We start from the raw sequence: 13,470 nt of genomic DNA, 5'->3' as shown, positions 1-13,470 counted from the left end.
AATATATTTAAGGAATTTTTTCTCAAAGGCAATTCTTATTTTTCTTTTTTGTGCTTGTTTAAACAAATCCCATTTTCAACTGATTTGTTCTTCATCCATAACTTACTACATGCTCTGAACTGCCTTAAAATGGGATTCTGAAAATAAACAACCTCCAGGCAACTCTCAGCTAGTAAAATTACTTCATCCATCACCCCATATTTTCAATTATATAGTCTTTATTCAGAGTTCTTTAATTCATCTGTGATTCATCAATGCTGTCCTGTTTAAACTATCATCATAAACAGTGAGAATATGTGTATCTAACTGTTTTATTATATACAATATATTTATGTGCAAGAATAATTTGCATTCCACTCTTAGAACATTGCTTGATATAAATTTTTGAAGATTTTTTTTTCTTGTATGTGTGGCCTTCAATTCAGCCTCAAGGTCTTTTCACCTCATTGGTTAATTGGTGGCCATTTTTTCCAATTTTCTTAATAATATAACAACCAAAATGCCCAAGCATTCAAGTCCCATTAGCCTCACATCCTGTAACATCCAGTCTAACACAAACTAATCCCACAGACTCCTTCCTCCAAGACACGCACTTAACGTTCGCAAGTTCTCTGCAGTGCGGTGATTTATTCTCTATGCTGAATCCCAACAACAGAATTCAGCGAAATTAACCACATCACATCATTAGAGTTCAAGGACCCAAGAATGTATTTTAAAACGAGATGACACACCACGTTGCCAGAGAAAAGTGAGCTTGAAGAGGAAGCTCCTCTCTGGCTCTGCCTGGCGTAGAGGATTGCTACCGTAACAACGCCCGTTTCCCAAAGCATAACCACTAGTTCTCTGAGATTTCTAAAATTATTCCTCTGACACAAGGATGGAAGGAAGAAAGGCTGGAAAACTTGGCTTTGAACGCAACATCAACTGATCATTTCCTCTGTCACAGCACATAGACTAACAGACTCCTCAAGTGTCACAAGTCAAACTTTCCTCAACTTCAAACTAGAAAATCCACTCTTTCATCAACTGAAGAGATACTTCCACCCAAAGTCAGTTTCAGACCCAGGGATCACCCTTGCCTTTGCCCATCTTTTTCAGGTATGTAGTAATTCCCTATTTTAATGAGCATCTCATAGGCTATTTCCACTCTCTAAAAACCTTAACCTTCCAACCAAGCAGTAATGAGCCCTTAGATTACAAAGTCAGTTACCATGTAAGCCACTGAGATGACAGAAAACTTATCTCAACTTTTAACAGCTCCAGATAATTCTGTCTCAGCTCCCTCTTTGGGTCCCTCCCTCTTCGGGGGCTGAAATTCCAACTGGTCGGCAGGGATGGCAAGAGTAAGAGTGTCATAAAACAGTTTCTTAAGCCCACTGGTCTATTTTTTCAGTTCAATCAAGCAGAATGAAAGTTTATGAGGAGACAGACATTACTAGTTAGATATCTTGGATTGTTGTTCCAAATTATAATGCCAAACTTAAGAGGAAAAAGTTAATGGTGGATTAAAACTTTAATTTCCTTTTGGCAGTTTCCTCGTAAATTCCACATTTAGGGAAAAACGAGAAAGTAAATAAAAAATCCTATGAAATCTATAGTACAGCTATGGGTGGACAGACCTCTCAGGCATCACTTACAAAACAGAAACTTTAAAGAATTGAAGCCTGAAGCCATGGTGACAGGTCTCCTTCAGTGGCTCCTGCCCAGCTGGGCCCACAGGCACACACTCTATCTGTTAGGGAGCACCCTCTGGGAGACCTAACCATCATCTCCCGTCATTGCACTGTTTCCCCAAATAACCAGTATTCCTGAAAAATGAACATCATTTTGGTTCCTTTGCATATGGAGTTATTTTCCCACCCAAGAAGCAGAGTGCACTAAATCTAAAAATCTAAACACATATTCTAGTTGAATTTTTTTTTATTACAAGATATGCAGGGCTGTGTATATGGTGAGAAGGAATAAAGTGGGGAGAAACACCTAATGCCGTCAGCGGGTATTTTATTGACCTTTGCTGCCTCCAGAAACTGGATGGTTATGAGGTACAAAAAATATCATACCTCTCCCTCCCTCCTTCTATTTCTTTCTCTGGTTCTCTCTCTCTCTCGCCCCTTTCTCTTTGAAAAGTGAGATCACATGAAGAGCAATTCAAGAGCTTAGTTTGCCACATCAGAACACAGATGCCAAGCTTTCCCAGCTGGCAACTGGGGCCTCAGAGTTTAACTCTTGAACTGTCCAGCAAAACTATCTTAGGGCGGGAACATCATGGCCGAGAGAGCGAACTTCTGGCCCCTCGGATTGTGTTTTCTCCTTATCAGCGAGAAAATTGCTAAGTATCTTATCTTACAATATGTGTTCCCACAAAGGTCTCATTAAGCCTAGGAGCAAGACATGCCAGTAAGAGCCCTTCTTTATCTGGCGAATTGTGCGAGAGCCAGAATGCAAACAAATGTGCACAGAGTTCATGAGTTCAGTCAAGGACAGGATGCTAGATGGGAAAACTTAACAGGGTTCCCCTAAATCAAACATGGATACAAACGTCATGCTTTCTGAGCATTTCACAATGTAAGCACACCAAGTCATCCTGGAGAGCAGCCTCATGTTAACAAATTATGAAAGCTTCATTTTCCCTGCAATGGGAAATATCTGCAAATGAAGCGAAATTTATTAAAATGGTAAAATATGCTGCCAACTTGCAAACAATTATCTACTTAAGCTTTTCATTAAAAAAATAATAATAATTGTTACCCAAAAGAATTCTAAAAGTCAGTAACTGAGGGAGGAAGACAATTGTTAGCATTAGCTTCCTCTCTAATAATATGTGACAACCCGGAAGGATTCTATTTCAAAAACAATAATAATGATTACAACTCCCCTTGTAAACAAGTCATATTTTTTCACAACTTCAAAATGTACTTTGATTATCATATCATTTACCAATAAAACAACAGAAGTTGCCATCCACAGTTTTAAGGATTCCACCAGGCTAAAACGGAAACTCTTCTCTCATGAGAGCCATGAGGTTCTGGACCTCTCTCTAGCACTCCAAAACGTGTTTAACAGGAGTGCAAAGTACAGTTCAAAAATCAGTCAGGATGAGTTGAAACTCGAATCTGGTAAATTCATGACAACAGTTACTCTCTTGAGATCTCGAAACTTCTTAGTGCGTTATGACCTCTCTTTCTTCAAAGCTCTTCCCTGCCTCAGAGAAAGCCCAGCCCACCTAGCCCACCCCACCCTGCCTTTTTCCCCTTCAGGCAGGACACAGCGTGGCCACTCAAGGCTTCCATAGGCCAGACTTCCTTCTGTGCAGCCTGCTAATCCTTCTTATTAATTAATGAGATAACGATGGTTAACTGGAAACCAATGTTCATGCAAACTATCTAGGAAACTTCAGCCAAAATTATTTTGGCCTTTTTGTTGGTCTTCCTGGTATCATGTTTCCTCATGAAGGTTCTCTCTCTCTCTTTTTTTTTTTTTAGCATTTATACTGTTACACATTACTAACTAGAAAAAAAAAAAAATGTCCTCTCAATGGCTTACTGTAAAATTTGGAAGTGTAGAAACTGAAGGAACTAGAAATTGCCTAAGAAATAAGCAGTGATGTGACTGAAAGCTAAAGTCAGTTCTGGCAAGTGCATTCCATGTCACTGCAGCCAGCTAGCCCTCCACACCCTTCCCAGAGCACACCGGGCATCCTACAGTACATTTCTGTCCCGAGAAGGTGTACTGTGCAAGGCTGCCTGGTTTTTGTTTTTGCTTTGCTTTGCTTTGCTTTCAAGAAGGCAGTAACAAAGACAATATGGGGAACAGGTACCACCTGCCCAAGAATCATTGGACATCTTTAATATCTTGGGAAAAATGGAGGGCACTTTAGAGCTGTTTTTTTCCTTTCATCTGTCATCATCTTAAAAAAGAAAAAAAGGAAACCTAAAAAAATAAAAATAAAAGGAAGGGTTTTCTATCAGCTAAGGTTTGCTGCAGCAAACAAGCAAGCAGCTTTCATTCAGGGATTGTCAAAAACTTTCCAGTGTGCCCACTGCAATGCGGATGCCAACCAACGAATCAAAGGCATTCAGCAACTAGACAAAGAGGGTCTGATGCCAACCTCGGTGCCACTGGCAACCGTTATTGGCATCCAGCACAGTGTCTGCCTTTTTTTTCCCCCTCGCCTGGCACTTCACAAACAAAATGGCGGTTCTTGTAGCAACGAAACAGCCGAAGCGCAGCCCTCTGAATCAATACCGTCAAATGATTTTATGGATTTAAACGCAGGGACTCCCACATGATATGTGTATTTTAGGTAAAGTGGGGGTAGCATCATTTAATAAATGACTATATTGCACATGACTCTTTCCTAAACATAGAGCAATAGAAAAATGGACTAAATTGCGGTCAACCAGACTCTAGGCACAGGAGAGGCTGAATAACAAAGAGATTTCGCTTTAAAGGAAATCCTGCCTTGCGGCCATGGGATGCAAAAGTCTAATGAACTATATATCAGAAATGATTTCAAAATGCATACATTCTCCCCAAAACTGTATCAGATGCAGATGTAGCACTATAGCTTGTGTCAAAGCTCTAGTAACTCTTTCCACATTTCAAAAAAAAAAAAAAGATGAGGCTGAGGCTGCTGGGCATGAAAAAAAAATAAATAAAAATGTGGGTTGAACCAAAAGAGAAAGAGGGAAAAAGCATAGGAAGTTGGTCAACAATGAACTTTATTATTTGCTGGTCTTTATTTCATTCTCCAGAAGATGTGCAGTTTGTGATCTTGTATAAATAACCAAGAGGACTATTGACATTTCTAGATCTGGAAATTGTCAATATATTGCAACATCACTCCACACTGCAATGCGGATGCCAACTAACAAATCACAGGCATCCTGAGCTAAACAAAGAGGGTCCGATGCCAATCCTGGTGCCAGTGGCAACCATCTTTGGCATTCTCTCTGTTCTTTCTCATGTTTTCCTCCCAGTCGTTTAGAAGTGGGGAAAGAAAGAAAAAAGGGGGGAAAGGTAATTCTGTTGCTCATTCTGTTGCAAACATTACATTTTTCTTTTCTGATTTTTCTCTTGCGTTTTTCTTTATACTTCTTTACCTGATTAATAAAATAGACTTAAGTGGGTTTTCATGCACTTAGAGGAGAAATAAAAAGTCACAATGGGAGATATGCAGCTCTCTGACTGACTACAGATTAGTCTTTTAAAATGCCTTCTTCAACCAACTGCACTGCAAAAACACATAATTAGCCTACATTTGACCAAAGGAAAAATATATAAATTTTAAAAAAGGGAAAACACAAAAGCATCTTGATGTGACTTTTTCAAAGAAAGCGCCATCAGATATTATACAGATATGATGCATTCACAAGTAACAGAAGATATAAATTAGGTGCGCAGTATAAGATAATGAAAGGTTTTCAAAACGAGACTCAAAACAACAACAAAATGAATTTTTTATCTGAAAATGTGGTCTCCAAGAGTTGCTTAAAACTTTATGACTATCATGACCGATGGTGCAACGCAGAAGGCATTTATGCATTTTTCTTTCTTCAATCTATCTTCCCAAATGCAAAGGATATGTTCTTTATTGTCAGTTCATCAACCAAGACAGTTGGCTGCCTGCCCCAGGAGTGAATGTACATGTGTGCACACCTCAAGGAATAGCCTTCAAGCAAGTTAAAATGCAAGCAGCAGTGAAGTGCTTGCAAATCTTCTCTCCCTGCACTAAAAAGTTACATAACCCACTTTCTAAAACTTTACTTCCAGTCTTGACTTTCATGACAGAGTTACAACACATTTACAGTCAATCCAACACAAATATATGGCCCACCTTATAATGTCACCTCCTAGACAGCTGTCAATCAAATTAAGTGTCATGTGCTAATGAGTTTTTATTTTAGGACACACAGGGAAAAAATATATTTTTCCCCAAACCGTCATTACTTCAACTTTTAAACATATAGAAATAGTATATGCAATCTTTTATTTAAAAAAAATATATTTCCAATGTATGATCTCAAGCACCATTATTCAAAGTCAAACTAGAAATATTTAGATAACTTTTAAACATATCTCTAAAACTATACCAAGGAAATGTAAAGAAAAAAAAACACATAGTAATACCTAGATTTCTGAGTCAAAAGAGTAATTCTGATATTTTATATTTTGGGATGATGAAGTTCATACCATTGACTATATCCCACACTTACATAACAAACATCAGATAACCATCTGCCATCCGGCTATCTGCAGGCCACTTTCCCTACCACCTGGCCAAGTTAAGAAATGACCCACCAACTATGGTAGATTAAACTACAGTCCACTTTCAGTAGGTTTTTTTTTAATGTTTTACTATGGACTGTTGCTAATACAACCACACTAATATATATCGATAAACTTATTTGAAGTAAAGAAATTCTCACCTCCTTAAAGAAAATATATTAAGAAAAATAAAAATAAGAAACATATTTCATGAACCCAGAAAACACTCAGCAAAAAATATCACCTATTTTTAAATTTTCAGGCAACATTCACCCCACTCTCTTTATCAAGGATGTTTTTAAAATAGGTATGGTATGCGGTTTCTGCATTCTTTTTGAGATTTATTTTAAACCAGCGTAACCAGTCTACTTTCTGTTTTTGTTCTCTAAGGAGAGCTGTGACTTCTCTCCTTGGTAAGTTTCATGAATTTACATTCAAGTAAACGGACAGTATTAAGTGTTCCCAAGTCACTCTGGGAGAATATCAGAACATAAATTATTTAAACAAGAACTATAATCCATTTAATCTGCAGCGAATATTACACAATCAAAAGTAGGTGTTGATAGAAATATTTAAATTAAATAAATCTAAGTCTACGTAAGATATACTTTCTGATACTGGCTATCTTAAGCATTCTGTAATAGGAAATGTTCATTCTATTTTTCAGTGCAGTAGCACTGGATTCGTGAACAAAGTTCATCTACCTCGTTAGTTAGGAAGCTAATACAAAGACTGTTAAAGAACAGTTTGACTATTCATAAATCAAGTTACATTTTCACACTAGCAAAAGATGACTAGATGTAACGACTGTAGCCAAGGACAAAGAACGAAGGGTAATCAACTATAGTTTTCAGGTTATTCTGCGTCTTTGAAAAAGTGTATTATTTCAAAGACATTTGAAAACGCATCTCTTTGTGGTCTTTAAATATCCACGCCTTTCCAGGTAGGAAAGCTCCATGTGAATTTCCATGGCTTGCACATGGCAGTGGACAAGCAAGTGGAGGAGAAGGGGCATGCCACTCTCCCCAGATCAGGTGAACAAGAGACCCAGGGGCCTCCAGGACCATCTAACCCAAGCCAGGTGCTCTGTGCGTGGGGTCTGCGGGCAATGTGTGCCGGGCTAGAAGAAAGAACAATCTGCTCCTACCTTGCTCCTGCACGTAGTATGCCAAAAACAAATCAAGCTCCTTAACTGATACTGTGATATGATGTGGCTGGACACAAAGTGCTGGGTTTGTGCAATGTGGGGATTTCATGAGCCGCTCTCCATCGGTACTTTCCAAGGGGATGCCTTTGAACAGGATCACCATGACTAGATCCAGACGCCAGACTTTGTCTGCCTGTCGCAGGCAGTCGATTCTCCTAATCTTACCCTTCTGGTCAGGATTGGATAAGACACAGCACGGGTGCTTCTTGCCAGTCACGGTGAGCACAAAGTCCTCTCGGTACTCCTGGCGGATATCTTTGCGCAGTTTGGCCAGGAGCCTGGATGCCCACTTCTGTTTGATTTCAGGCTTTTCACTGAGAAGCTCATCTTTGACTGCTCTTTCTTCATCCTTTGACATTCGCTTCTCGTGCTTTTTAAAGTACTTGCGTTTCCGAGCCTGCAGATTGAACCAAGTATAGGCGATTGCACGGACGTGTGGAAGTAGTGCCTCGATGAATGGGTGAAATTCATCCTGTGGAAGATGAGGGGGAAAAACAAGACATACATGGTCAGTTTAGTTTGTTAAAGGCTCCAAGCCATCAGACCACAACCCATTGCCAATTCAGTACCAAAAGTTACACATAAAAATAACATTTTTTTTCTTATTTAAAATTATCAAAATAGCAGGACCAGAAAATAAAGTATGCCAAGCTGCCCCTTTTCCACCAAGACTCACAGGTTGATTCTCCCTCCTAAAAAAAAAAAAAAAAGAATAAAGATTCATGTTTGTATTTCCACTCTGGCCCCATCCCCCTCATTCCCACCATGCATCCTATATTCTTTAAAACGTAAGCAACCAAGGTGCCTGGCACCTAATTCAATATTTAAATATTTGATTGACCAACTAACACTAAGCAGTACCATTTTACAAAGAACACAGTGAGTTTTTTTTTTTTTTTTAATCGGAGCAGAGCTGTTCAGAAGGCAGGAGCAATGGCACAGTTCATTTCTCTTCTCTGTGGCACAGAAACACAAAGCATATAGATGCTCAGTGTAATGCCACACAGTTCCCGCTTTTGGAGCATGCTCTCAGCAAGAGGCTGCTGGTGGCACAAAGAGCATGCGCCATTAAACTTGATCCATTTTCTTATCAAACGTCCAACATTCCTACACTGAAACAGCACCATTCCAGGAGTGGTAACTAGAGAAACTGGTATAGGGGGAGAGAAAGTGGGCAAAGGACACAGCTTGTCGTATCGGTGTCCTGAACAGAAGGTTTCCATACTTGGAGCAGCACATTCCCTCCCTCCACCAGCAACACTAGCCCCCAACACACACACACAGACACACACACACGCACGCACGCGCACACACATAAATATACACGCATGCACGCTCTTACTCTCTCACAGATCCACAGACACGCTCTTGCATTTTTAAATAAAAGTTTCTAAAGTTGAAAACAGAATTGACTCGGATGTTCTTCCAGCAGCTCTTCCTATAGAGTCTGAAGCCCCACTGAGTCAGTTAATTTGTTAACCGATCACATGAGTATGGCAATTATTCTAAAACCCTTAAAAATCAATCTGAGGTGAACAATGAAAAATGGCAACTTGGCAACAACTTTACATTCTTTGTGTCTCTGCATGCGGTGGCAGGGTGACACCAGGAGCGCACCGCTGGTCACTCCCTGCTTTTGTGGAATCAATACAATTCATTTGCTACACCTCTGAATTCTCCGACAGGGCTGTGGGTGCACATATGCATGGGCTTGTGAATCTGCACGTGGAGAGACCCCATCTAGTGAATTAAGTGGTTTACCTTAGGCTCCTGCGTCTTTCCTGCCTGTTTCATCTAAGCCTTTTGTAAGGCAGAGAGGCAGCTAGGAGTGGCAGATAATCTGCACCTACAGTTATTTCAAGCTACTTCCCAAAGCAGTCAGTGTTTCATTACTTCCTGCCGTAGGTAAAACCTGTCTTCTCAGCTCAGGCCTATTACTGTTCCGAGAAAGAGCTTAACATCCAGGGCGTGCACACTGTACGTGGGCAATGAGGCCAGATCTGAAACACATGAGAACTTCCACCACGGCCACTTTTCTGGTCACTGTATCGTCACCTCAACCACAAAATAACTTTCTCTAACTACTTATATCCCAAGTTAGCACTGACATCTTAGTACTGGTCACTCTGAACTATATGGAATAAATTCTATCTAATCAGCAGTCTGATGAATTCCATCAGGTAAAAATGGTGAAAGTATCATGAATGACTCTCTAACAAAGAAGATGCCCCCAAACTCCCATAGAGTTACGAATTAATTTTCAAGATCATATTCAGTTTCAATGTTAAAGATTGTGGCATGTTCGCAGTCTATAGCTCGGATCCGGAAGAGGTATACATCCCATCCGATCAATAATGCAATTTTCAAGTGCTTTAACATATTGCCGTGAAATGTTCCGAGAGCAGGATCAGCCTAAATCAAAATTTTCTAACAATACAGAATGTAGATGATTACATCACAGCATGAGGCATAACCAAATGCCATAGAGGAAATCATTAAACCGATCAGTAGTTTCCAGCAGAGACTTGAACAATTCAGTTACTATGCGAGCACATTAAACTAGGCCATGGAAAGAGTTAAACCACAATCTGTTCTTTGTGTGGGAAGGCAGCCCTGCTCACAGCAACCACAGCCCATGATAAGACCTCCCTATCTCCATACACTTTCTGATGCCATGCTTTCAGCGTTCACTGTAACTACAAAAACTTTGTTTATCTCCCTTAGAAATATATGCAAGAGGAAACCCTGCTCGAGGAAATGTGGACTCATGCTTTGGGAACTCACTTCCTATGATCTAACTTCTCCTATGATTTATTGATATGATTTAAAAACCTACATATATATACTTACAAACTAAAATCTTGAATTCGTAAAGAGTACATGCGGGTAGGAAGAGCTTTGTCTCACTCACTTTACCCTTGCAATATTATTTTATTTATTTTATTTAAAAATGCAGTATTATTTTAACAGGTATTAAGCAATGTGGTAACTCTCAAGTACTTTTATCCTTAAGTACTATGTTCAGTAACATTTCATTTTCTTATAAAGACTTCAAATATAACTTTGATTACATTTGTTTGAGTTTCTAATCATCTATCATGTAATAGATTTCAAAATTTTAACTTATTTTAAACAAAATGCAACACTGAGGGCTAAATTTGGAATTTCTTAGCAAATGCACACAAAACACTGCTTTTTTAAGGTTGCCTTTAGCTTGTTGCCAATGCTGCCAAGTAATGTTTTAGAACATACTTTTTTTCTTTTGATAAATAGAAGCAGCAAACTTTCTGAGTCCACAGTCGCCTTACAAATATCTTTCAGGGTTTTACTATTATGCGAATTCCTTTCAAGTAAAACACTTACTTCTGACATGAAGATATCCTCAAAAAATGGTAAGTAGAGTTTTTCAATAAGTCACATGGATTTTTGTATTAACATGACTAAAGTACCATCTCCCAAGTATGACTGTTTTTTAATGCTGAGTTGTAATATATCTGTAGTGATTTTTGAATGGCATGTATATGAAGCATAGTAACTGGTCTTCATCAAAAAAATGATTACGGTATTCAAATGTCCTAATTAATAGGCTATCACAATAACACTATAAACAACTATGAAAATTATTTTTTTAAGAAAGCAAAGCATTTAAGTAAGCTAATATCTAACGTCTCTATGCTAAGGTAATATGCCACCTTGCTCTTCCAAAATTTTTATTAAAACACATTGGCATTCAGTAATTCTTTCTGTTTTCAAACTTCCTTTATTGAACTAAACTGATAAAATAAATAACCTAGTTACAAATTTCAAATATAAAAGTAAATAGTCCTAATTCCACTGGAAATATTTATTTTTCTTCACAGGAACAGTGGTCTCCATGAAAGGGATGGAAAATTAGACCAATATAGAGGTAGAAGAGTAAATACTAGATGTTCTTGGAGCACTGCTATTTAACAATAAACCATTTTTATAAATGTACCTTCAGAACCTGAAAAATAGTGAAAGAAAAAAAATTCAATACAATCATTCCAAGTGAAAGTTACATTATTAAGGGTTTACATTATTTTTAGCAAAAACAAATACAAAATCCTATATGATGCTTAATTTTCTTTTTACATCTGATTTATACTGATGTAAAAATACAGATTTATATCCATGTACTGATAATTCTGAATAACACTTTGATAAATATCAACTATAGCCTCTTTTGAAACTTCTTTCTAAAGCCTAGATATCTTATTGCAACAACGAAAGCACTTTGTAAAGTTTTCAATCAATTAAGAATGTTTCTCTATTTTGTATTTACATAATCCTAAAAAATGTTTTGCTACAGCTATTAAGTTCCTGTAATACAAAACTAAACTATTGGTCTGACATCAAAGTAACATTATTAATATTACTTCTGCAACACCTTACACTATCTATAAAGTCACACAGATATTAAAGGGAGAATTCTAAAGCTAAAATTTTTTCTTCTAGTCTAGGCCTTAAATCCCCAAAACAGTTTCAATACGTCAACCTAGATTTACATTATTAAAACAGTAGAGAATATCAGTCATCATGAATTAGTGTTGGTAAGTATGTATCCTTGAATACTAATGGGATAGTTGAATGACTATACTGTACATGCTCCTAATCCATATGTCAGGATGCTACAATATTATTTTTAACTTACACAAATTTAGATAAAGCTAGTGACTTTTCGATTCATATCTAGAGGAAACCAAAAATGCAATGTAATCGCTAGCAATGTTTCTGAAAAGTCGATGCTGGAAAGATGAACCAATACAGCAAAACAGTCATTTACAGGTGAGAGCAAGTAGTGCAGCACTTTGCATGTAAAAAGCTTACCTCAATTTGTTTTATTTGAACTATGCTTCAATAATGTAAAAATAATATCAAATGGAAGTGGTTTACCAGAAAGAGGAAAAAATCCTGCTGATGGGTAATATGAAAAGTAACTTTTGCAACTGAAGGCAATTCGTTATACCTGAAACAGTTTCATCACCATATTTATTGGCCATTATTCACAGCCTTAAAATTACAAATAGGTCAGCAACTCATTTTTTCCAGTTTTGTTAAATTAAAGTGCACGTTTACTTGCTGAAAATAGCCATATCTAAGTTAATCATACTCAGATGCCAAACAAAATATAAACAATAAAAAATGTGTCAGCCAAAAAGCTACAGGACTGTATCCAATCACTGAATAAGCCTTATCATTGTTTTCATCTTCATTCACAATTTATGAATGCCTCAGTCCTTTTGAATCACAATGGCTTCTAATTGTCACACAATTGAAATCTTAATCATTTGTCCATTACAAAAATGCATCATCATGATACTGGATTTTTTAAAACTTGTAACACACCTAAGACTAGGGGACACTTCTTAAACTGTTTATAGTTTTTCAGCCAATGTCAAAGAAAATGGTTATCAATTACTAATCGTGACATAGCCTCCTAAAAGCTGCAGTCAACTCTTCCACACCTTTAAAGGTTTAAAACACTGCTTCAAATAACAACTCTAGGCTAAGATATTTAGTTAGTTCGTCAGTTGCTTAGTTAGCCGGGCAGCAATGAAAGCCGCCCCCAGGTAAGTCTGTTCGGTCTCTCCACTTTTCCATTTGACCGACCGGTTTAAAATTATATAAATTGTGTTCTCGTAAAAGTATAAAGCCAGTATTTTACTTCATAACACTGTACCTAAAATCTTAGGACAATTTTCAAAGTGAATTTTTGAAAATGACCTTACTTTTCCAGCATTACTTTCTAACCTACGCCCCAATATCGTCAAATGAACAGGTCTCCACAAAATGAACATGTTTTAAAAGTCTTTAACTTTCATCCCGACCGACTAACTCGAGTCCACGTCTAGATCGCCTTTGTGGCGTGGTCACTGGAAACCTCAAAGTGTGGATCGCGATGGACTAGAGTTTCAGATCCCCAAATTAAGCAAAGGAATGGGTACCCGGACCACAACCTTCGACTCGCTTCGTCT

The 13,470-nt window shown here is 37.9% G+C and overlaps 1 protein-coding gene across 19 annotated transcripts in view; it reads right to left on the bottom strand.

The window, feature by feature from the left end:
• The window catches only part of NFIB (nuclear factor I B), a 465,570-nt gene that overhangs the window by 226,412 nt on the left and 225,688 nt on the right, over positions 1-13,470 (bottom strand). For 16 of the 19 annotated variants that reach the window (XR_014076781.1, XM_081570139.1, XM_081570150.1 and 13 more), the window contains exon 2: positions 7,415-7,946. Coding sequence is in view for 18 of the 19 variants with exons in the window: in XM_081570139.1 (XP_081426265.1) it covers positions 7,415-7,946 (532 nt within the window). In the remaining variant the exon portion in view is untranslated. Of the gene's footprint in view, positions 1-5,054; positions 6,429-7,414; positions 7,947-13,470 lie in introns of those variants that run through there. The other 3 variants (XM_081570281.1, XM_081570288.1, XM_081570290.1) reach the window with 2 other exon arrangements.

Source organism: Giraffa tippelskirchi, chromosome 1 (assembly GCF_054371585.1).
Source record: "Giraffa tippelskirchi isolate mGirTip1 chromosome 1, T2T-mGirTip1v1.2.pri, whole genome shotgun sequence".
NCBI lineage: Eukaryota > Metazoa > Chordata > Mammalia > Artiodactyla > Giraffidae > Giraffa > Giraffa tippelskirchi.
This window is presented reverse-complemented; position numbering and strand designations above follow the sequence as displayed.